At 37.6% G+C, this 27,164-nt stretch overlaps 1 protein-coding gene across 1 annotated transcript in view; it reads right to left on the bottom strand.

Annotated features, from left to right (window-relative positions):
- The window catches only part of Epha6 (EPH receptor A6), a 951,985-nt gene that overhangs the window by 144,491 nt on the left and 780,330 nt on the right, over positions 1 to 27,164 (bottom strand). The window contains 1 exon segment of the mRNA XM_028879452.2: positions 12,932 to 12,993. Coding sequence (XP_028735285.1) covers positions 12,932 to 12,993 — 62 coding nt within the window.

The raw sequence follows: 27,164 nt of genomic DNA, 5'->3' as shown, positions 1-27,164 counted from the left end.
TTAATTAAGATAAGATTCAGCTATAACTTTTATGGTTTGAAGCATTATTAGTGAATAAATGCAATTTTTTTCACTGTTGAACATAAAATGACTATGATACAGATTAATTTCATTCTTGTGCCTCTGCATGAATATAACCAGGCACACACAATTTTCAAGAAAAGTATTCTAATAAAATTCAGCTCTCATTATTAATAAATAACTAGCATAAGGTAAAATGCCATCTTTACTAGATTTATAATTTGAGGACATAAATATTTAAAAGATCCCTTTAATTTTTTAAATTAATATTTGCTTTGCATTTGTTCAAGGAGCACTTCAAATGACTCACATTGCTTTTGAAATGCTGATCTGAGTGCATATGCATTATTAAATACTCATATTCCTGAGGTATATCTAGGTCTTTTTAATGAGAGAAAACAAAACCATTGATTAAAAAAAGGGAAGAACTGAATTGGAAGACAATTATGAGATTCTTAGTGACATGTTCTGAAACATACAAGAATATTATTTCAGATGACATTGTTGGTACTGCAGTATGTGCAGGATGTCCTTCTATGTGTTTTGTTATAAATAATATAGCATACTTAATAACTTTAAGAATGGAAATTAGAATGATGATTTCCAGGAGCTGAGCTAAGTAGATATAACTGGCTAACAGATACTGGGTTTCAATCATATTATTTAAATTTTTACCTAAAATTACATACGATAATACAAATATATATTTAAATGAAAACATACACATATATGTGTATTATATGAAGTTCTATCATTATGCTAGATTATATCATTATGCTAGATATAATAATAATTATATCATCATACAACTCCATTGGGTGATAATACTCCCCCAAGAGCCATAGGCAATTTAACAAAATCCCTAGTACCAAGCATGAGAAATCTCTTTCCAAGTTGTTGTTTCAGTGACTCGCAGAGGTTTTCAAAACAGTATTTTTCATTGCCCCTGGTTGCCTTTCTTGAACATGAAGGTGAATCCTTATTGCTGAAGACACAATGTACTTCTGATACAGGACTCAAAGCTGGATCTACCCCCAAAGCCTCCTTCCCAAGGACTGGTTTTCATAGTACCAGATAGCTATATGTAAGATGCTAAGGGAGGAAAGTATCAGTCGTCCTACCCACTGTGACGCCTATGAAGCGCAACAAAGGATATCATGACAATATATTGCACTAAAGGTACAATAGTGGCGTTTAAATCTTGGTGGTAACTAACAGCTGTCTCAAATAAGTTACAGCTCATTCGGCAGGAGGGAAATGTTTGGGACTGTAAACCTAGCCAAGTATCTGTGGCTAGTGACTAGTGAGAGCATGGACCTTAGAGGGACATCTACTACGGTTGCTTTTCCAAATCAGTGTAATTTTAACTGCATTTTAAATAGTTATCTGTTGTTGGTATGTCACTCATTTTGGGGAGCCCGCCATCCCGCTCCCAAATCAATCACACACGGAGGCTTATTCTTCATTATGAATGCCTGGCCTTAGCTTGGCTTCGTTTCTAGACAGCTTTTCTTGACTTAAATTATCCCATTTACCTTTTGCCTCTGGGCTTTTCCCATTTGCTTACTTCGGTAAATCTTACTCTTACTCCGTGGCTTGCTGTGTAGCTGGGTTGTTGGCCCCTGGAAACTTCCTCCTCCTCTGACTCCTAGCTCTTCTTTCTCCAAGATTTCTTCTGTTTATCCTCTCTGCTTGCCAGCCCCACCTATCTTTTCTCCTGCCTTGCTATTGGCTGTTCAGCTCTTTATTAGACCATCAGGTGTTTTAGACAGGCAAAGTAACCCAGCTTCACAGAGTTAAACCAATGCATCATTAACAATAGTAACACACCTTAAAATAATACTCTATTGCACTTATCCTTGTGTGTAGCAGCAATCTTAAAAGGTTCTTATTAATAAAATCAAACCTGAGCCAGGTATTGGGGTGAATGCTGGAAGATCAGAGAAGCAGAACAAGCCACAGCCACCTCACCTCGACAGTTCCTCAGCTGGTCCTGTTTCCTCAGACTGGAAGCCTCTGAGTCCTCATCCCAATGGCTCTCAGCTGAACTGCTGCTTAAAAGCCTGAATGCTTAACCAGCCAAATGCTTCTAGTTTCTGGTCCTCATGCCTTATATATATTTCTGCCTTCTACCATCACTCCCTGGGATTAAAGGCGCACTTTCTGGGATTAAAGGTGTGTGTCACCATACCTGGCTGTTTCCAATGTGGCCTTGAACTCACAGAGATCCAGAGGGATTTCTGCCTCTGGAATGCTAGGATTAAAGGTGTGAATGCCACCATTTTCTAGCCTTTGTATCTAGTGGCTGTCTGTTCTCTGACTCCAGATAAATTTATTAGGGTACACAATATTTTGGGGAACATAATACCACCACATTTCCTCTCTTTTTGTCTAAAATTAAAGAAAGTTTATAATTAATACAAGAAAAACTATCTCCAATAAGCATATACAATATATACAGCCAAAACTTACATTAATGATGTCTAGTCCATTAACATTTGCCAGATTCAGACAAAAAACTCCATTATATATATTAACAATGTCCAGTCCAGTAACATCTGATAAACTCAGACCAAAAATTTTTTATTACTTATCTTATTTAAAACAAGTAATTCCTTTTTAAAAGTAGATTTCATAATCTCCCTTTTTATCTTATCATAACCATATTCTCTCTTTTTTTCTTTTCATAATAGATTTAGTAGTCTACCTTTTGTCATTTTTATATCTTCCCCTTTTTCTTTTCAGGGTAGATTCAGCAATCTACCTATTTATCCTATTATTTCTTTATCATTTTTCTCAGAGTAGATTCGATGATCTATCTCATATCTATATTCTCTTTTCCTTTTTGCTTTCTAGGGGTGAAGATATCTTTAGGGAATCTTGAAAAGAAAAAAATTAGGTTAATTGTCAAGTCCTGTATCATTTGTCCAGTCTCTGCATAAAAGGAAAATTCAGGGTTTGTTTCAAGTCTTTGTTCAAGTAGTCTGTCAGGCTGGATCATCTCAGCTAGCCATCTCAAAATTATCCTAACAGTTTGTAGTCCAAAGCAGATCTTTCCGTGGTGTTAATCAGCTTAATGGCTTTACTGTAGTCCTTTTGAAGATTTCCAAGTTGCTGTTAGGTGTGATCATGGTTCCATGCAGACTTTTTTTTTTTGTGTGCCTCCTCTGTGGTTTGGAGCAATCACAGTCTGATAAATGTCTGTCTCTCAGAACCATGAACATTCTTCCCTAGAACAGAAAATCTTCACAATTTCTCCCCACCATTTGTCTTGCCAAACTTTTCCAAACTGACCTTTGCTGATGCTTTCTTGTAACATGATGGTCCTGGCAATTCTTCTCTGAACCAGCAGCAGTAAACCCTTCGTCCCAGGTAGCAGCATCACCGCAGTCACCAACACGATGAGAAGGAGCTGGCAACGTGGAGCAGTAGCCACTGCTTCCATGGTCCCACCACTCTTTGTGGTTCAGTCGGGGCCAAAGCTTCTCCCAAGTCTCCTAGGCCGGCCTCAAACTCAGGATCCTACTGCCTCTGTCTCCTTCAGCAAATCCTACCAGCGTGCGCCACCGCAACTGGCTGAGTGTAGCTTGGGCCTGAGCTGGGGCTCACAAGGCCACAGTCAAACAGCTTTTTCATGAATTTGTAACACGAATGTTGGGCGCCAGATGTAGCAGCAATCTTCAAAGTTCTTATTAATAAAATCAAACCTGAGGCCAGCGTTGGAAAGAGCCATTGGGATGAGGACACAGAAGCTTCCAGTCTGAGGAAACAGGACCAGCTGAGGAATTGGCAAGGTGAGATTGGCATAGCTGTGGCTTGTTCTGTCTCTCTGATCTACCAACATTGACCCCAATAACTGGCCTCGGGTTTGATTTTATCAATAAGAACTTTTAAGATTCCTTCTACACTTGTGTGCACAGGTGAGTGTATTAAAGAAGCTTCATTTTAGCTGGGTGGTGGCGGCGCATGCCTTTATTCCCAGCACTCGGGAGGCAGAGCCAGGCGGATCTCTGTGAGTTCGAGGCCAGCCTGGGCTACCAAGTGAGCTCCAGGAAAGGCGCAAAGCTACACAGAGAAACCCTGTCTCGGGAAAAAAAAAGAAGCTTCATTTTGCAACAGATGGAGCTCACTGCAGAATCCATGATTGGTCAAAATGTAGAGACCCACTAATAAGAGGTACTCAGTCCCAAATGATACATGCACAATGTAACTTATGGCTCAGGGAACCCAGTGCAAGATGGAGGCAGAAAGATTGCAATGGCCAGAGGACTAGTAAGTCTGCTGTGAGATTATGTCTTCTAGATATGACAAAGAAGCTACACTGCTGTGGATGATCTGTATGTCCGTGGAGCCTTCTTGGTTCTTTGTGGCGTTACCTAGCAGTCATATAGAGGATGATTAGGACCATGGCCTGAGTGCAGGTGTTTGAGATGGTCTGCACTTGCTTGCTGGGGATGGTCTGTATGTCAAGTTGTTCTGATTGATCAATAAATAAAACCTGATCGGCTGTGGCTAGGCAGGAAGGATAGGCGGGACTAACAGAGAGAGAAATAAAAGGACAGAAAGGCAGAAGGACTGGCTGCAACCGCGCATGACAGAGACACTGCAGCGCCGCCATGACCAGCAGCATGTGAAGACGCAATAAGCACCAGCCACGGGGCAAGGTATAGATTTATAGAAATGCGTTACTTTAAGATATAAGAATAGTTAACAAGAAGCCTGCCACGGCCATACAGTTTGTAAGCAATATAAGTCTCTGTGTTTACTTGGTTGGGTCTGAGCGGCTGTGGGACTGGCGGGTGACAGAGATTTGTCCTGACTGTGGGCAAGGCAGAAAAACTCTAGCTACACTACACCATGTTATAAAATGGAAGTTGTCAGGTTTAGAGACAGAGTATTCATTAAAGTACTGTAAAACTTATTTGTGAAGTTCATCTGTGTCACCAAAGAGATACTGTGTAGGGATGGTGGTTAAAATGACAATTATCATGAATGTATTCCATTATCAAAGGCAGAAAACCCTGTGACATTGTGCTTCTGGGTAGCCAGATTTAGGATTTCCTCACTAAGGTGTGATGTATTGTATCTTTAAACCAAAAGCACACATAGTTACACACATACCCACTCTCTTTTCTTCACACCCACCTGAACTCTTGACCATGCATTCCCCACTGGTAATATGTATCAGGAAAAATGTCCACAAGAACCCCAATAGCATTAGATTTATGAATTTGGAGCAACATAACAGCCAGCCACCAGCACTGGAAGTGGGTTGCAATCTTGTACTTAGTTGTGCTACAACTCCTTCATAATAAAATAGCAAATTGAAGTGATTTTCAGACAGTGTGGGAGACCAAAGGGAAATGTTTCTGCCTCCAGTAAGCACAGAAGGCTATTAATGAGCCATGTCTGGCTCCCCCACCTCGCAGTACATTCAGTGACTGCCTGCTTTCTGTGCTCACAGAAGTTGCGATTATCAAATTCTAAAGCAGTGGTTGGAAAAATGACTTAGCTTTTCAGAGTTTATGGGCCATATATATACTTAGATATTTCATTTGTGGCTGGCAAGGAGAATTGAGTGCCCACTGTTGACATGGGTTTATATGGTACACTTTGAGCTCCTGGATAAGAGTTATGATAGCATGCGGGGAGCAGGATGCGAAAGAAGGGTAAGATGTTAGTGGCCATAGTTGCCTTTATTCTTACTTTTGTCTTTTTGAATTTTTTCAATATATTTTGAGACAAGGGCTAACTATGTAGCCACAGATGGCCTTTAACTCATGGTGGTCCTTCTGCCTAAGCTTCTGAATTGCTGAAATTACAGGTATGAGCAATCATGCCCAGATTCTTCTTGTGTTTTAATCATGTAAACTTCTTCATTTATTTTGAAGAAAAATCCATCATGCTTATAGGCTTTTGAAAGTATTTCTAATATTTACTTAAAAAATGACTTGGATTTATCTATCTACTTCTACAATTTGCTATCTTAAAGTTAATAATTAATTTTCCCTTTGGAATTTATTCATTGTACCTAGTACTGGGTTACATAAGTACAGTTTCTTACACGTATATAAAGTACACTGAACTATCACCCTATATTCCCTCTGGACCTCTCCTTTTCCCCTCTTCTCATCAGCTCAAATTTTCCCTAGACAGCTTCACATTGACTTTTATGTCACATATACAGATATGATTTTATGTATCTATGTAAAATCTAGGACACCTATGTTTGAATAAGAATGTCTCCCAAAGGGCCATATATTTGAATGCCTAGTTACCAGGGAGTGTCACTATTTGACAAGATTTGAAGGATTAAGAGATATGGCTTTTTTGGAGGAAGTGTGTCACTAGGGGTGGGCTGTGAGGTTTCACAAGCCCATGTAAACCAAGAGTCTGTCTCTGCCTAAGGATCAGGATGTAGTTCTCAACATCTGCTCAAGCATTTGCCTACATGCCACCATGATTCCTGCTATGGTGGTAATGTATTAAGACAGGCTGATATCCAGAATATATAAAGAACTCAACAAATTAGACATCAAAATGCCCAACAGTCCAATTAATAAATGGGTTATAGAGCTAAACAGAGAATTCTCAACAGAGGAAACTCAAATGGCTGAAAGACATTTAAGGAATTGCTCAATATCCCTAAACATCAGGGAAATGCAAATCAAAACGACTCTGAGATACACCTTACTCCTGTCAGAATGGCTAAGATCAAAAACACTGAAGACACTTTATGCTGGAGAGGATGTGGAACTAGGGGAACTCTCCTCCACTGCTGGTGGGAATGCAAGCTTGTACAACCACTTTGGAAATCAATATGGCACTTTCTTCGAAAATTGGGAATCAATCTCCCCCAAGACCCAGCTGTACCACTCTTGGGCATATACCCAAGGAATTCTCAATCATACCGCAAGGGCACATGCTCAGCTATGTTCATATCAGCATTGTTTGTAATAGCCTGAACCTGGAAACAACCTAGATGCCCTTCAACTGAAGAATGGATAAATAAATTGTGGTACATATACACAATGGAGTACTACTCAGCAGAGAAAAACAATGGCATCATGAGGTTTGCAGGCAAATGGATGGATCTAGAAAAAAATCATCCTGAGTGAGCTAACCCAGACTCAGAAAGGCAAACATGGTATGTACTCACTCACAGGAGGATACTAGTTGTAAAACAAAAATGACTAGACTACTATTCAGAACTCCAGGGAGGCTACCTAGAAAACAGGACCCTAAGAAAGACACAGGGATCACCCAATGACAGAGAAATGGATGAGATCTACATGAACAACATGGATGTGAGTGGGGGTAATGAAGGGCAAGGTTCGAAGGAAAGAGAGTTTAGGGGATTGGGAAATCCCAGCTGGATCAAGAACAGAGAGGGAGAACAAGGAATAAGAGACCATGATAAGTGAAGACCACATGAGAATAGGAAGAAGCAAAGTGCTAGAGAGGTCCCCAGAAATCCACAAAGATACCTCCATAATAGATTACTGGCAATGGTCAAGAGAAAGCCCGAACTGACCTACGCTAGTGATAGGATGGCCAAACACCCTAACTGTCGTGCTAGAAATCTAATCCAATGACTTGAGGGAAGCAGATGCAAAGCTCCACAGCCAGGTCCCAGGTGGAGCTCCAGGAGTCCAATTCGTGAGAAAGAGGAGGGATTCTATGAGCGAGAATTGTTGAGACCAAGATTGGAAAAAACACAGGGACAAATAGCCAGATGAATGGAAACACACGAGCTATGAACCAATAGCTGAGGAGCCCCCAACTCGATCAGGCCTTCTGGATAAATAATACAGTGGATTAGCTTGAACTGTTTGGGAGGCACCCAGACAGTGGGACTGGGACCTATCCTTAGTGCATGAGCTGGCTGTTTGGAACCTATGTTTGGGGCCTATGCAGGGACACTTTGCTCAGCCTGAGAGGAGGGGACTGGACCTGCCTGGACTGAATCTACCAGGTTGAGCTGAATCCCTACAGGAGTCTTTGCCCTGGAGGAGATGCGAATGGGGTGTGGGCTGGGGGGAATGCAGGGGAAGGTGGCGGGAGGGGGGAGAACAAGGGAATCCATGGCTGATATGTAAAATTAAATTAAATTATAAAATAAAAAAATAAAAAAAATCTCTGAAACTGTAAACAAGTCACCAATTAAATGTTTTTTTCTTATAATAGTTGCCTTGGTCTTGGTGTCTCTTCACAGCAGTGGAACACTGACTAAGACACTATATGAGAGAAAAATGTGATAGTTGCCATTCTGAGATGACAATTAGTTTAATGTGGCTATCTTAAGTTGTATCCAGTTTTCTGCAAAGGGCATATTTTATTCTTGTCTATAACTGAAAAAGCTTCACTGACTATGCACCCCACATTTTAGCTGTTCCTTTGTTGACAGACACATCAGTTAGTTCTATGGCTGAACTATTTTGAACAGTGCTGCAATAAGCACTGATGTGCAAATATCTACATGATGTACTGAGTTGGAGTCCTTCAGATAAATACACAGGGGGTAGAGTGGGGTTATATGATGGTTCTATTTTCAGGTTTTTGATTAAGTTCATATTGATTTCCATGGTGCCTGGATGAGTTTATGTTCATACTAGCAATGTATAAGGGGCTCCCTTCTGTCCACATCCTTCCTATCATTTGCTATTTGTCTTCTTTATGAATGCCATTATGACTGGGGTGAGATGAAATTTTTTTTTAAAATTTGAATATCCTTTATTTAATGAATACTGTTACTAATGAAACCAGGTATGACTTCTGTGGTTATTGATTCATTGGAAGATTCATTTCCAGGTTACATGGAGATATTCTGGTGATTTAAAACAAAGAGCGAGGTACTCTCCACACATCTATCGAGGAATGGTCTCAGTCACGTTTGCATCACCACTATCTAACCTGTACTAGATAGGATTGTATTCGTTACTGTTTGTGAGGGAGATGAGTTTTAAGAGGCCATCATATTATTGCTTGCATTTTAATATTTGATTAATATAAAATTTAGGAGCCAAAGACATGGGTTCAATAGTTAAGAGCAATGACTGCTATTACAGAGAACCTGGGTTTGATTCCCAGCACTACTGTTCACAACTCCCAGTAACTTACTTCCAGAGAATCCTATGCCCTCTTTTGGCTTACCCAGGTACCAGTTATACAAATGCTGCACAGACATACATGCAAGCAAAACAAACATATAAATAATTTAAAAAATTTGAAGGCTACCTTATGATACTTTTTTTTTTTTAATTATTAATTGCATGGTCTAAGGCAGGCTTCTTTCTAGCTAGCTCTTATAATAACTTAACCCATTTCTATTAATCTATATTTTACCACATGGCCATGGCTTTACCAGTCTGGTGGCATCTTGCTTTTCCTTTGTTGGTGGCTAGTTTCTCTTCACCTCTCCTTTCTTCCTTCTGTCTCTCTTTCTGCATTTTCCACCTGCCTCTAAGCTGCCTTGCCATAGGTCAAAACAGTTTTATTTATCAACCAATCAGAGTGACATATATTCAGAGCATACAGAAAGACATTCCACAGCACTTCCCCTTTTCTGTGTAATCAAAAAGGATTGTTTTAACTTTAATATAGTAAAATTACATATAACAAACAGTTATCAAGCAAGAATTACAGTAACAGTATCTAGTCTATTTGTATTTGGCAAAATTAAAGAAAATATTTTATCATCGAGCCTACATTTGTGAGTCTAAAGTTTCATGTCTAATTTATTTTTTATTATAACCAAGGAGAATTATAACTATAACTATTTAGTCTTCAACTACATCAAACACTCCAGAAGGATATAATATTACCTAAGTAAAGCTTTGTAAGCAACTTCCAAAATTCTGGAAATGACAGAAACAGCTGGTTGCCTGGACAGTCAACCAAAGTTCCTCTGTAACATTGGGGCATCCTTCCTCAGCCTATAGGCCTAGAGTCTCTGAGATGCTTCTCCCTGTGTCCTGCAGAATATCTGGCAGTCTCCTCTGCAAAGCAGGAACCTGAAGGATGATCTCACCTTGTTTTGGCAAGATTTAGTGGTCATTTTTCCATAGGTTTTGCATGCCCAGTCGATACAACATTCTGTCAAGTTGTCCAGGCAAGAACAGTTTCTTGCCCTAATGGCTGACTTTTGCTATAAGGAAAGCAAACTCCATATGGATTTTTTTGATGCCCATCATCTTCTCTGAAGTACATTGGTGCTACCAGGAGCAGACATGTCTCAACGTCCAAAAAAGTCTAAGTTCTTAAAACATTTTAAATGCCATATTCTGTAAGTCTTTGACGTGTTTGAAGATTACCACCTAATTGAAATAAATCTATGTATACCTAGAAAACTTAAGGTAGTGTTTTTTTGCATTTCTTCAATGACTAGGGATAATATGTTTACTAGCCATTTGATATTCAACATTTGAGAACCATCTCTTCACTTCATTAGCCCCTTTATCAAACAGGTTATTTGATTTCTAAATCTTTTAGAGTTCTTTGTATACTTCAATGATATAATTTTTACTAGTGAAGCATGCATATGCAGAGGCAATGCCCACCACATGCAGAGTTGACAGTGCCTTACAAGGAGAATCACATATCAACTCAATGAAGAGAACTCACAGCCGAGAAAAGCATCACTTCTGGAGTCATGAAGACTTCTGTGTGGATCTTTTCTTATAAACTTTACACCAGTCAATAAAGTTCTTTTAACAACTATAGGAGGAAGGTACTTTTCACTGTGCTGTTATACACATGGACTAGAAGAGACCCAGGAATGTACTATTATGTCTAAGGACCCACAGCTAATATGAGGCAGAGCTAGGATTAACAGACATAAACATCCAAATTTTCATAGTAGTATTAATGGTGGCCAGCAACAATTAAATCTTTGCTTCTTTCTAGATCGTCAGTTACCTATATGGTGCATACTTAGAGCTGAAAAAATGCTAGTTTTGAAACGTTAACTCAGGAAATACATCATTTATAAGCATGTGATATAGGATGTCACATCTTTTAATTATTGATTCTTTGTACATCTTTGTTGAAGACCAGCTCTGACCTATTGATGGGTTCTTGGAGGGAGGAGTGAGGAATAAGGAAGTATTATATAGAAATATAGACAGAGATGGTGAGAAAAACAGAGACACAGGATAGCTTCAGGACGTCCCTGGGTTGATACCCAGTTTCCTGGACTTTATTCATAATGGGCCTTTAATACATCAGCAAGGGGAGGGGCAAAAGACCTCTCCCTTCCAATGTCAAGGTATAAAGTACTAACAAGTATAGACACTTTGAAATACCTGGCAACAATGCCCTTGGCCAAATCATCCTATTATGCAGCCCTGCTAGGTAAAGCAAGCTCAGATTTTCTGACCTTAAATAAGGCCTGACTAGGGAGCTTCTGTGGGATCCCACACATATTGTAATGTATTCCTTGTTCAGTAGAATAAAAGTTTATCTGAAACTAACATTTTCCACCTAATTTTCTTTACCATCCATTTGGTCCAATTTTTAGCAGTAATTTAAATTGAATGTCTTCTACATTATTTGCTGTTACAGTTTGCTTTGGGTAGTTGTTATAAAAAATGTAAAACCAACCTATGCCAAACATTACTAGATAATGAATCATTTTGATATATATCTGATAAAAATGTTTGAACAAAATAATGAAAAGACATAAGTGTACATGCACTTCATTCCTCATAGGTGTCCCTGATAAATTATTCTAAAATAATTTAGAGCATTTACAGGTAGAATATTCTGAAATGGTCACAACAGAGAACAAACAGCTCATGTCCTCAACCTATGAATGTTGCCTTAAAGAGCATGCTTGCTCAAGAGTGTGTGCTGTGGATGTAGTTTCTATTTATTACAGCCTGAAGATGATGCTGAATTCAGCTTCAGGGATTGAATCTGGACATCAAGCTAAGTCACAGGACTGAGACATCATCCCCACTAACATTGAGAGCAGTTGGAAAGAGAGGACAAGAATCAGGCAAAATAAGTGGAAATGAGATCACGGGAGACAGACAGATGCAAATGGATATCTAAATAGCACGGGCAGAAAATGAGGTGAGAATACAAAGAAAGACAACACATTCTAAATGGAAAAAAACTCAGCCATTTCATAAGCACAGATACTACTTATGCCTTTGTTTGGATTTGTTAAAGAGTTCACCAGCATGCAAATACATCACCTCTCCTGGGGAAAGAAACATCTACTTATATTATATATTTTTATATTTCACTTCTTTTTCACTATCCATGTGTGTTTTCCAAGCATACTGTGGTGCTTTAAAACTTAACATGTGATGAATACACTTTGAAAAATGATGTTGAGACTTTGCTAGCTTTAGTTTCTTCCACTATATATTCATGTGAAGTCATCTTAAACAGAATGAGTTTTCGATTTTTATTCTAAAAGATATCACTGCTAAAGGAATCTTATTTGTTCTTTTCCTCTTTAAACAGCCAAATGAACATGAGGGACAAAATTGGCAGAATTTGGGACAGCAATGTAAGGGCTCAGCACTTTAGAAAATGCATAAAATATCACACTAAATTGGTAAATAAAGCTTCATGAACAGCTATAAGTGGCAACTGAATTTTATTTTTACTTCTTAATTGATAGTAGAATCATTTAGTATATATATATATATATATTATAATCATTAATATGGCAAGTAAATTTATAGGAGAAATCAATTACATTATTATATGTGCATCCTGTCCCCTCAGTAATGCTTTAGTGCATCATAGAACCAGAGAAATGCACCCAGAGAAAATGCTGCCCTTCTCCACAGAAACCCCATGCATAACATTATATAGAAATTAATTCATGATGAATGATTTCAAGTATGGATCTCAGAATAGCTTATTTAAATGGTACCAGGAAAGAGCACCTTACCCGCAAAAAGGAGTCAAGGGATCCATTCTCCATATACTCTACCACAATCATTACTGGTCGGCCTAAAAGAGAGCCAAGAACACACATTGTTAGAGCAATTACAGAGAGATGTGCAGCAGGTAGAGATTTCCAGCTGTCATGGCTAACTTCTTTGTATTTTTAAAAGGTGAACTTCACTTTCTAACCTCTTTTATGGAAGTGTTCTCATATGTGCATCTCCTTTTTTTTCTCTATAGCATTATTTCTTTTTGAGTTCACGAAAGGACATGGACTGCAATCTGAGTTACAAAGGAATTAAACATGTTTTTACAAAGGTCTTGTGATTGTATAGAGGGTGTGTGGGATTTTTTTTTTTGTCCTCTAGTTTTTCCATAAATGACAACCAGGACACTGAAGTCATCATTTAAGTAGACATCGCTTCTGTTTTTACAGTTGTGGCATGGCTTCCATGATGTTGTAGCACTTTTTCCCTTACTTAGAGTGGGCAGATCTGAAATTATTTCTAAATCAAAGCAGAAAGGAGAAGTTCATAAATCCTTTTTGATTACTTATAAAAGATCAGACATAGACTGCTTTTAAGGGATTTCAAGCAGAATAATTTTCAGCAGATTGATGAATATCACACACCCATGCCTGGTCATCTCTTTATTGGATACAGATTTGATCAGCAGAGAGCTGATGGTAATGCATGAAAAACAGATAACTGTGACTTGTAGTCTAGTGCAGAAGCAAAGATCAGAAACGGAGCATCATTTACTTCTCCTTTTATCACACCAGTTGCTACAGTTCCCAATACATCTCTATTAGGTAGAATATTTGACATAAATAACTTTGATTTGTTTCAAAGAAAGGAATGTATTTGCTCTCTCCACTTGCACAGGCTTAAAAGATAAAATTTCAATTGAGTGGAAAATGATATTTACCTGAAATAGGAATCTATCAATGCTTGCTTTTTCTTTCTACATTTTTTATTTCTGATTAGAATTCTTGATGATTCAATCTGAATGGCACATAGCTATTTTGAGGACACAAAAAATTGATCTGGAAAGAACCTATGCCAATGCCAAGGATGAAAATGTTGGACTCGTAATTCAAGTCTTTTTTCCTGAACTCAAAACCTTGCAGGTTAGAAAGGGTAGCCATCATAAATTGCTTCAATGTATGCAAATGCTAGATTTTACATTTGAATGTATATTTTAAAGAAAGATGAGCTAAAGGTCAAAAGGTGCAATAAAACTCCCAATTTATCATGCATAGAATTCAAACCTAGGAAATTTTCCATTTGGAGAGAATATTAACTTATGTTCTGTAATGACCCTTAAAGCTATTAATCTTATCCATATGAACAAAGAACTTTATCGGCAATTCCAGAGGTGAGATGATCTGTCAGCACTCTCATGGACAGGGAACAAGAAGACCTGGTTTGAAGCCTGAAACCTTGTCACTCTGCCCTTTATTTGTCCACTGGTTTCAGAGAGCCACGAGGTAGCAAGCTAATGCCAACACTTAGGTAGGAAAGTGGAGAAAAATCAAAAGCTATATTTGTATCTCAACCCCAAATTCTAAGCAAATATTCAAGTTATGAGTACTAAGGAAGAATGTTGAGTTACTGCTATGGGTACCTGAATTACGCTCCCTCTGCATTTTTCATACCTCTGTAATGGCTCCTGACCACTGCTGTCAAGTGTTCATTTTGAAGTATATAATTTGAGGTTTGTTAAAATCAAAGACCTTATAAACACTTCCTTGTATTGCTACATCCCTATGACACAGATAAAGAAATTGAGGGATAGAAAAGTAAAGTATGTTTCTTGAACCAAAAGCCAGCAAGGGGCAGTATTAGGCATCGCATTTGGTGCTTTGGATTATTGAACCTTTATGGTATAGCTGCATCTCAGAAGAGATGAGTGGATTATATCTCTAAGTCTAGTCTGGCTGACCATTAACTCCAGTGAAGGACATTTTTCTAACCAACACTGTCATCCTTGTTCTACCAGCCGTCTACTACTTTCTCTTGTTCCATTTTGCTATTCATCAGTCACAGTTATTTCTCAACTTGTTCCTCTCTGCAATACCCCCACAATGTTCCCCCCTCCAGAATTTAAACTCTGCATGTCCTTGCAAGCCTTCATGCTGACATTTCCAATAGATCACCATCACTGCTATTGTGTATGCTATGATATGCTCTGCTTGGCCTTTGTCTTGCTTTGTCTTTTTCCTGTACAGACTTGTATTCTCATTCACCGTGATTCTCAAAGTTGATTACCATAGACAGGAGCTTAGTAGGTGCTTCATAAAATCAATTTATATTTTCTTACTGATTTCACTATCCTTATGAAACCAACACTAACTTATTTCAGCAAGATTCCTAACTGTGTGAATACAAGGTACTCTGGGCTTAGTTCTAGTTAAAACTCTTTTGTAGGTACATTTTGCAGTCTTAAAATCCATCAGCAACAAGTTTCACTTCTCATTTAGAATGATAAGGAATTAGATGAAGACTCCCCCATTTCTTGTGAATTAGAAACTTTTTGAGCCATTCTTTTATGTTTTATGCAGAACTCTCAGTTGAGAGTGGCTGAACTGAAGAACTGTGTTTTTTTTTTTTTGACTACTCTTAGAATTTAATCTGTAATTTATTTCCTAATGGTTTTCTACAGGAAACATGTAGTTATAATGAGAAGGTTAAAGGCAAACTTGTAGTCCCTTATTGCATCTGTGAAAAAAATACAAAGAAATAAGGGAACTTATGAAAATTCAGATGCTATTCTTTTTTCCATTTTAGGTGAGTGAAGCTTTTTTGGTACACATTCCCTCTTTGACTTGCTTTTTCAATGTGCACAATTACATATGTAAATCACATATTGTATATTCTAAGACTATGACTGCTCCTAGAAGATATACTTGGAAGTAATAGATTCATTTTCTAAATTTTCAAAAATATCTGAGCTCATTTCCTTTAGTAAATTTTAGTCTGTTGCTCAAATGCCGCATACCACAGAATCATCCTAGTGGCTGAATTGTGTTACAGACAATAAGCATACTCCAGGATGCTTTAACCTCAGTCGGTTCTCAAAATTACCACTTAATCTAAGAATGTTCAATAGTTTGATGTTACATCTTCCAAACTACCCAAAGTTATCATTTTCTAGATCATAAAATATATAAATAGCCAGATGTTGTTATGAATAGTCTTAACTACATAAGAATCAAAATCTGAAAAATCACTTATATTCTGAAGATAATTACAAAATTCCTTTATCATCCTATTCTATTATAGACAACAACAACTATTTTCTTTTGGTTAGAATATATGTTTGTGTTTGTGTACACATGTCTATACATATGTATACATATTATATATACATACATACATACATACACACATACATATATTCCAATACTTCACAACACCTATAATGACTGATAAAGGAGGTTTGCAGAATCTATATGATCATAAGACTCTACTATTCTCATGATGATATTAAAGAAAAGTAAACAAAGGCATCCTTTAACTTTCTTATAAAATTCTCAGAGAATACTTGGCTAGTGAAATAGGTTTTCTTCAGAAAAGATTTGTGAAAGATGAGGATTATATAGATTTGCCATTTTTATATAAGTAATGAGTCTGTGACAGATGTGGTGTTTTGAATCAGTTCAGCAATTTCTAATGTGCAGCCAGTAAAATGAAGAATCGAAACAAATCTCAACAACCTCAGAACTCTATTACAGATTTAAATCATTCTAGTTTATTTAACATTCGATCATGTCTATATTCTGTCTACCAGGTTATAAACTTGCAGCAATAACTTGGATTGACAGAGTGCCAGTATTCTTTCTACCCTCATGCAGTTCAGTACTTTTTAAGCTGGTTATTTCATCTATTCTTCTTCCTTGCTATCCCTAGATAGGGAATTACAATTATAATCTCCTCTTGGTTTGATAATAAATGAAATAATTTTCTTATCCGTGTAATGCTTTCCACAGATATGGATAATACAAATCTGAAAAGATATAATATATTAAATTATTGTTTTTATTCACATGATAACTACTAAAATTGGGAAACAATTTTACTTTCAAAGTGTTACCTGGTAAGTATCAGAACCCTCTCCCAAACAAAAGTCATCCTCAATGACTTTGACTCTTAGGTTATTTTAAATTTTTAAATTAAAATTTAATTTATTTTTAATCTAATACTTTAATCTAATACTTGTGCTTGAAAATTACACATCTATTGGGTACTATGTGATGTTTCAATACACATACACATTGTGCAATATTTCAATAAGGATAAATATCTATCTCATCAAAGCTTTTTTATTTTTCATAGTGAAAACATTCAAAGTCATTTTCCAGCATTTTGAAAGATACAGTACATCATATTTACTCTACTGTGAAGTGGCACATCAGAACTTCTTGTTCTTACATAATGTGGTCTCCACTGATCACCTAACCATTGTTATTCATCCCAAATTCTGGTAACCACCATCCTCTCAGCTTCTCTGAGATGCACCAGTTCATATTGCACATTGGAGTCGGAGAATGCAAACATTTATTCTGTTTAACACAGTGAACTCTGGCTCCAACTGGGTTGCCACAATTTGTTACACTTCCCTCAGTGAGGACTCTATCAGGAATTAGACTAGAAGCCATTCAGGTCACACTTCAGCAAAGGATCTCTGTCTTCTGTCTGTGTCCTGAAAATCTTAATGAAGGTGAATTCAGAAATGATGAACTGAGCTGTTTGGGGGAGACATTTTCAAGGTGGCATACCATCTGTGGTTACTGCTCGCTGCTCTTAGATTTTATAGTGGAGACAGCAAAATGAAGTGTAAAAACAGTTGAGGTGTAAATGCAGTTTGGCAAGTAGAGGAATCTGAGTAACTGTAAAGTTGCTCTAAAGGCAGCGGCAGACAAAGCATTTACAATTTGTAATTGTTAAAGAGATTAGAGCTATTACAGAGCATAGAGTTTGTACTGGGGCAATCGAGAAAGCACCTAGAACAAAAATCTACCTATTAAAAGATTCTAGATGTAAGTATAAATTCATTAGGTAATAGAATATCCTTAAAAAGGGTTTTAGAACACTTGGTTAGAAAACGGCTTCCTAGGGAGGCATTTTCCCACATTCAAGCAGGAAGGTATGGTATGCTAATGCAGCTGTGGTCTAAGTAAGCCAGGCTAAGGGGCAGTAGAACTTGTTCTATATGGTACTGCTTTTCAGGCACGCAAAATGAAGGCTGTGATGAGGGTGGTGGAGACTTGCACATAGGATCTAGAAAGCCAATGAGGCCAAGCAGTGTGTTCCAGGGTCAGATTCTCTGCAAAGAGGAACTGAGAAGCTGTTGACTGACGCTCGTGAAACGTAAGTCATAATTGATAGGCTAGGATAGAGGAGATGCCAAAAAGTAGGACATTCAATGAGGAAATCAGCGGGTACTGCGTGGAACTGACCAAGTAAGACTCCGGTTTCCACAGGCAATAGAGCTGGAAGGGCTGCTGGACACCAGCTGATGCCATGATGCCCTGATGAGGGATGATGTGTAGCTACTCTGTGTGCTGATTATTTGCTGTGCTAGGCTCTGATCCTTGTTTGTTACTGCTTTTCCTAGCTGTACCTCTAGTTCCTGACATTTGTAATGGGGATGACAACTTGTCGTTATATTGGAATTATGCAGTATTTTGTTCTCTCTCTCTCTCTCTCTTCTCTCTCTCTCTCTCTCTCTCTCTCTCTCTAAATGAAAAAAATGTACATTGCTGGGGGATGTCTTTCTTTGTGCTGTGAATATGTGTTGCTCTGATTGGTTGATAAATAAAGCTGCATTGGCCTATGGCAAGGCAGAGACATGGAAAAGAGAAAGGAGAGGAGAAAGGAGTGGAGGGAGAGACACCAGCCTGCCACCCAAGGAACACCATGCCAGCAGACTGGTAATGCCACAGCACACATGGCAAAACATAGATGGATAGAAATGGGTTAATTTAAGATGTAAGAGCTAGTTAGCAAGAGGCCTGCTATAGACCATACAGTTTGTAAATAACATTAAGCCTCTGAGTGATTATTTTATAAGCAGCTGCAGGACCACGGGGCCAGGCGGGACCAGAGAAACCTTCTAGCTACAGTACATTTCCCTTAGACAATGAATTAGAGGCAAATAATTACTGCTGGAAGAAGGAGAATTAACCTCTCCCAAGGATAAGTTTCCTTTTTGGTTGTCTAGTATTAAAGTGGTTAGTCCTGAAGACATACACACACAAACAACAAAAATGTAATTTCACTTCAATTAAATTTAAAAAGTATATTTATTCATCAACAATGATACTATTTAGAATTATAACATGCAGTGAAGAAAAAAAAGCACTTCTCAGTGTTTTCACATTTCTGACATGTTACTCTGAATTTCTGGGATAATAAGTCAATATTTCCAGAGTCTTCAAAATTATGATATTGTAAATGTGCTTTTAATAGTCTTTATACTCTATGGGTTTGAGTAACTAAAATTCTTGTTTAAAGAATAAAATATGCTAAATTTAGTGGTACTTAAAAGAACTATAGCCTATAGAAATACTTACTGAAAATAAAATTTAAAACTTAGGTCTCCTAATAAGGGAACAGCCCCTTAGTGAACATTTTCCATTTAAGGATTTATTTGGCATTTAAAATGTGCTAAACCTTGAGAAAGCATTAAAAAGACTGACACAAAGTATCCTATATAGTGAACTCATTAGTGAGCATTTTGTCTTCTTATTACATTTTCTTGTTCTCCTTCCTATGTTATACTATAACCACACATGCAATTGACATGAATACCTTATAGGCTAGGCTCCACATATGAGGGAGTATATGCATTTTTCTCTCTGGCATTGGGTGACCCTTCTCAATATTACTCTAACTCCATCCATTTTTTTTCCCAGAAAATATTGCTATAGAACCTTTTCTTTAGATCTGAATAATATTCGATATTGGAAACTCTGGTGATATTTTATTTGTGCTTTAATAAATAAAGCTTGCCTGGAGATCAGAGGAAAAAGACAGCCACAACACAAAAATCATGTAATGTTAGCACACGCCTTTAATCCTATCACTTGGCAGGCACGATCTCTATGTGTTCAAGGCCACACTGGAAACAGAGCCAGGCATGGTGGCACACGCCTTAAATTCCAAAACTAGTTAACCATGGAGGTTTGGAGGTCTGTACAGACAGACAGGAAGTGACAGAGCTGGGTAGAAAGAGGAAGTGATGTAGCTGGGCAGAGAGAGCAAATCAGATGGCAGAACAGCAGGGCATAAAGACATGGGTAAACAGGAAGTAACTTGCATTTGGAAGCTACAGAGTTGGTGAGGTAAGGTTGGCTGATGGCTTTCCCTATTTCCCTGATCTCTCTAAGGCTTTCACCCCTATTTTTAGCCCTGTGTTTTTTATTTAATAAGACCATTTAGAAATCCATCTATAGGAAACATGTAACCTGATTTTGTATTTAGGGTTTTTTATCAGTATATATTCATTATATAGTGTCTAGTTTCATCTAGGTATTTTTTCTCAAGTATATCATGTTCTTTGATCATACTCACTCTTTCTGTTCCCTTTCATTCTTCTTCTTCCCCCTTTTCTCTCCTCTTACTAGTCTTCTCTTTTTCTCTAGTCTCCTTTCATTTCCCTCACATAGACATACACAAAGAGAGACACACACAGCACTCAAGTATCTATAAGAATTCTAAGGCCCACTTATATGTCTTATGTGTCCTTTTGACTGCATTCAGTACTTTCTCATCACCTAATACTACCTTTTCTTGTTCTTCTTTCTAAATATTATCATATATATATGTATATATATACATATATATATACTCACAATTGTTAATATATAATCATACATACATATACTATAGACTAGAATTTGCCTATGAAGGAGAATGTTTCCATTTTTTTCTTTCTGATTTTTAAGTGACATGACTTAATAGTATACATTCTAAGTTCATTCATTTTTCTGCAAATTTTATGATTTTTTTACAGCTGACTATGAATGCATTTTGTATCTTTACCACTCTTTCATTATGCATTCATCTGTTGATAGACATTTATTTTGGTTCTGTTTCATTGATATCATAAGTAGATCATCAATAAATGTGGATGTTCAAATAAAAAATAATTCTAAGATCTAAAATGAGAGAAAAATGTGTGCTTTTTTTGTATCTGGCTTATTTTGCTTACTGTGATGATCTACAATTGCATTCATTTTCTAGCATATAACCTAATTTCATTCTTTGTTATATCTGAAGAAAACTTTTGTGTATATAAACCACATTTTCTTCATTCATCTGTTGACAAACATCTAGGCAGATTTCATGACTTAGCTACTGCAATAAACAGAGATGTGCAGCTATCTCTGTAGTAATTTGTCTTAGATTCTTTGGGTATAAACCCTTAAGTGTTATACTTCAGGCAGATGCTACTTCTATTTTTAATTTTTGAGGAACATCTATGCTGATTTCCATAGTGTCTAGACTAATTTAATCCTAAGAACAGTATAAGGATTTCCTTTTTCTCACATCCTCACTAGCATTTAAAGAGTCTTAGCATTAGACTAAATGCATGCTGTATCAGGAAATACATAGAAGCTAGGGGCAGAATGTAATAGTTTATACAGATGTGCTAGGGGGTCAGTTTGAAAAGGAGTGGACTTGTTATGGTTAGTTTTCACTGTCATTTTAGTCAGACTGAGAGACACGTAGGACATTAGTGAGACATATCTTCAAGTGTGTCGCTGAGAGTGTTTGCAGAAAGGCTTGACTTAAATATGGGCAGCACCGTGCCTTGAGGTGAGGTGCTAGGATGAAGAAAAAGAACACATGGAGTGAGAAATCTGTGCCCAAGCATTTTGCTTTTTGCTTCCCGATCCACCAAGATATGAGCTGCCTGCCACTCACAGGCTACCACGCCGTAGCCTTTCTCATGGACTCGATCCTCTCATTCGTCAGTGACAGTAAACCTCTCCCCTTCAGTGGCTTTTGCCAGGCATTTGGTCCCAGCAGTGAGAAAAAGGACCCAAGTATTTGATACTAAGCGTGGAACCACCCAGTGATGGCCTGAGCGGAGGAATGCATGTATCGCCACTATACATTATCTTCCAGACCGACGGCTGGTGGATTTTAAGTTAAGGAATATACAATTAAAGAAGGTTTTTTGACTGAAAATTGCAGGGGACAGTATATTTAGGAGCTTTCCTGATAGGTTCAAAGAGTCACTAAAATTCTGTATAGCTGAAATCAATAGGTTTGCATGTCTTTTAATAAACAAAATGGTTTCTCATAAGGTGGCTATTTTTGACTTAAATATCATACAATATTAGTTTTTTGAAAAACAGCTTCTTCCAGAGAGAGTTTCTTATTCTTTCACTATCTGTGTGTGCCTTCTGTATGCTGCTGACAGACCCATGTGTGTACCAACAGTCTTGATTATTAATAACCAGGTGAATTTTGTTCCATGTGTCTCCTCATTTTCTATTTTTAAAATTTAGAGGTGATCTCAATGCTCCTTCAGAAATGCTAAAGAATAAAACACCACATCCAGTGACAGAAACAACTGAGTAGGAATTGGGAAGAATGATCTTATATATATATTTTAAAAAATAATAGTTCTTAGTCTAGGTTTACTTAAAAGCAAATTAATGGTGCGAAGCTAAAAAAAAAATCAACCAAAAAAGCAAACAACAACCAAAACCTCAATCAACTTGCATTTTCCTGCAGTTCCAGAGAGTTGAGACATGTCACCTGTACCAATGAGCTCTGGTATTATTCAGTAATCTTCTTCCTACTAGAAATTACCATACAAGCAAAAGAATTGTTCTTGTCCAATTATGTCATGTAGACAATAGAAATAACTGCTAAAGATGCCCAATGCTATGCTGCCTTTAACTATGAGAAGTGGAATGCATAGACTGCCTTCCATAATTTTAATAGCATAGGCTTTTAAATCTTTGAACATTTTATTTAAGAATGACTATTTAATTTTTAAAAGGGTGTGTGTGTGTGTATGTCTATGGGATATGTACATATGAATGCCGATTCCAGTAGAGGCCAGAAGCATTTGATCCCTTGTAGCTGTGAGGTGCCTGACATGGGTGCTGGGAAATAAACTCTCTTCCTCTGGAGAAGCATTCCATACTCTTCCCGACTGAGCCGTTTGCTCATTTCCACATTTTTTTTTGATTAGTGTTTGAGAATTTAATATGTGTGTATAACTTGTTTATATCAATTCTGTCTCCTACTCCTTCCTGTCTAAGTCTTTCCAGACTTTCCAGCACTTCTTCGTCTTCATTTTAAGACTGGTTTTCTTGAGTTTGAATTGCATCGTACTCATTAGAGTAATATAATAATAATGATCACATTGAAAGTGGGTCTTGAAATTATGCTTTTTTTATTGTTTTCCAATGGCTTAATGCTGCTTTATTTCTTGGTGTATATATGTGTGTGCATGTGGGCATAGACACACAAGTGTATCCATGCATGTTGAGGACAGAGGTTGCTGTCAGGCATCTTTTTGAATTGCTCTCCCCCTTATTTTGGTTTTTGGGGAGGACAGGATCTTTCACTAAACCCAGTGTTCACTGCTTGGTTAGGCTGGCCAGCTCAGAGCTTCAGGAACCGTTCCTCTCATCTCTGAATCATTCCAAATTATAGGCTTATGGTACTTTTTTTGGTAGAAGTTCATTTCTTTCTTTCTTTCTTTCTTTCTTTCTTTCTTTCTTTCTTTCTTTCTTTCTTTCTTTCTTTCTTTCTTTCTTTCTTTCTCTCTCTCTCTCTCTCTCTCTCTCTCTCTCTCTCTCTCTCTCTCTCTCTTCTCTCTCTCTCTTCTGTGTACCTTCATGTTGGTGCCTACAGAGGCCAGAAGAGGGCAACAAATCCCTGGGGCATTTGATAATGGCAGTTGTGAGTCACTCAATGTGGCTACTGGGAACTGAATTCCAATCCTCTGTAAAAGCAGCAAGTATTCTTAACCTCTGAGCTGTCTCTCCAGCCCCATCCATGCCTCACTTTTAGAAAGGTTTTAGGGATCCAAACTGAGTTTCTCCAGGCTTGCAAGTAAAGGATTTTACTGGCTGAACTAAATCCCTAGGCCTTATTTAGGTAAAAACATTTTATGTAAATAACTTATAAATACATACTACCTATAAATCAGCATATCCATTATAGATATTGTATGTTTATCAATGTACCAGGCATTGTTCTCAAGAAACTCCACTTCTTAACTAATTTCATCCTTATGCCATCACGAGATGAGTTTAACAGGTGAGATACCTGGTTTTTAAGCATCATAGTCAGGGATTGAAACGACAGCTTCCAGAGTCCAAGCACTTGTCTATGTGGATGAATCTCGAAATGATACTGCAGTCTCCATTCGTCATTTGGACAGCATAAAAAGTCACCCTAAATCTTTATGTCTCCCTATAGAAACATTCTGGAAAGGAATTACAGATGATGTTCTTCTGTGGCTTCTGAACATATTGTATAGACAAGTTACCTATGAACAGCAAGCAGTTTAGAAGGAGAACGACTGGGAAAATCTTTAGATTTTTTTTCTCATACATTCTATTTATGATAAATCATTTATGGTAAATTTATGATAATCATTTTAAGACTCTATTATACAATACATTTTTAAAAAAGCACTTTTCCTCATATATTCTCCTATGGGACTCAAACAGATAAAATTTCCACTTGTAATTTCACTTGTAAGGGGCATACATGAAACTTTGGAGAGTGGCAATGTAAAATCACTTCTGGGGAAGGGCATCGGAGGTGCTGTCACATCCTGAGTCTTTTAAGAGTCCCTGGAAGGCTAACAGAAAACTCTGCATTTCCCAGTAGTCATACAGATGTTGTGGCTTCCAAACCATCTTTTGGTTCTATATGTGATTTGATATATACTTATCTGTTCTTCTGTATTATTCCAGATCAGAAGAAAATAACCAATAAATTTAAAATAAAAACACGATTCTGTCCTATCTATTCAGTATATCCTAGTATGAGAGATAGAGACTGGAGAGAACTACATTGATATCATCATACAGTGTTAGTTATCCTTCTCCATATGCCATCTTCTACCCTGTCCTCCTTCCACTGCCCAATATAATCCTCCTGTTCCTTTATTCCCTTTCCTCTTCATGCTACCTGCATTCTCTATTTCCTTGCAATTCCCACAATCATCATCTCTTATGAGTTTCTTATCTTCTATGAATACTTTAATTTAAACACATATCTCTAAAGATTCAAAGCTAATATCTACATATGAGTGAAAAATACATGGAATTTGTCATTCTGGATCTGGGTTACTTCACTTAGAATGATTATTTCCAGATCCATCCATTTACCTATGAGTTTCATATTTCTTTTCAGCTGAATACTATTCCACAGTATATATGAACCATATTTCATTATCTATTCATCAATAGGTTGTTTTCTTTTTCTGGCTATTGTACATTGAGCTGTTGTGGAATATTAGTTTAAGATGTATTACATTCATTTATGCTGTGGAATGTTTGCTTTAATGACACAAAAATATGTTGCATTCTTTAATGTTGCATTTGTTTAGCGCTGTAAAGCTATGTTACTTTGCCTGCCTAAAACAGCTGGTTGGGCTAATGAAGAGCTGAACAGCCAATAGCAAGGCAGGAGAGAGAAATAGATGGGGCAGAGAGAATTAATAGGAGGAGAAGTCTAGAGAAGAGGGAGGAGTGAGAAAAGGAGAAGGAAAGGAAAACGTCAGGGGCCAGACACCCAGCCACACAGCCAGCCATGGAGTAAGAAGGAAAGACGGATATACAGAATAAAGAAAGGTAAAAAATCCAGTGGTAAAATGTAGTAAAAGATAAATGGGATGATTTGTTAGAAAAGCTGGTAAAAAAACAAGCCAAGTTGGGGATTTAGCTCAGTGGTAGAGTGTTTGCCTAACAAGCACAAGGCCCTGGGTTTGGTCCTCAGCTCAAAACAAACAAACAAACATAAACAAACAAAAAACATTAAAAATAAAATAACAAACAAACAACAATAACAACAAAAATCAAGCCAAGCTAAGGCCGGACATTCATAAATAAGAAGTCTCCATGTATTTATTTGGGAGCTGGGTGACAGGCCCCCAAAGACTTAAAAAGCAAAACAAAGCCCAACTATACTGAGCAGAAATGAGCATGGATAGCAAAGTCTATATTAGGATTTAGAGTTCTTTGAGATGCTCCTGGGAGTGGTATTGTATCATTGTTGTAACATTATTGCTGTATCATGTGGTAGTTTTGAGATTTTTGAGAACTTCTACACTGATTTCCATGGTGACAGCATCAGTTTGTATGGTCACCAGTAATGGGTAAGTTTCCCTTGTTCCCATGTCTCCACATGCTCTTCCCTTAGTTTTCTAGCTCAGTCTTATCCTGGACAGTGTCTGTCTTTCTTCCTTCCTTCCTTCCTTCCTTCCTTTCTTTCTTTCTTTCTTTCTTTCTTTCTTTCTTTCTTTCTTAATCTGTCTTTATTTCTATTTCTAGCCATGTGCTTCTTGTCCAATTCATTGTGCTTTAACATAATAACCTGGATTTTTTAACAAGACCCTGGGATCCTCTGGCAAGTGCCGAACAGACTCAGATCCCTGCCTATAATACCATCTCTACAGGCTCCTTAGGATGAACTTTCAATTTGAAGGAGAAAACGATTGCTAAATGCATTACACATAATTAGATCACTGACTACCTTCTTCCCAACCAGGAAGTTACTATTTATATCCAAATCCTTGCTGCAACTTTTACAAGATGTTTAAATTTTCTTTCTCAAAGTTCAGTTTTGCTAAGTGCACTCTCTGCAAGTCGCCTGTGAAAAGAACCATGAAAAGCCCACATTGTGTCAGAGTGCGGCTTCCACTGTGCTTTGCCCTACAAAGCAAAAGAATGAGTGCCGAATGGAGACATATTTGTTCCAGGGCTGGTGTCTCTCTTACTCATGTTCTTAAGTGGCCCAGCTGCCTGATAGGGCATGCATTCCACCCTGAGGGAATGGCTCTCTGGAGGGGAAGAGGTACTGGAGCAGCCAGGTCCCTTTGGTGTTCCTAATTAGGGAGAAAACATACCCACAAAACGACCCCACTCAATGCCAAGATTAAATGCTGATTCACATGGAGACTCAGCTAAATTAGCAAATGGTGTAAGGCTGTTTAGAATTTTCCTTTGTAAGAAGAAAATGATGCTTTGA

The sequence above is a fragment of the Peromyscus leucopus genome, chromosome 12 (genome assembly GCF_004664715.2).
Source record: "Peromyscus leucopus breed LL Stock chromosome 12, UCI_PerLeu_2.1, whole genome shotgun sequence".
Lineage (NCBI taxonomy): Eukaryota > Metazoa > Chordata > Mammalia > Rodentia > Cricetidae > Peromyscus > Peromyscus leucopus.
Note: the sequence above shows the minus strand (reverse complement) of the source record. Positions and strands in the feature narration are given on the sequence as shown.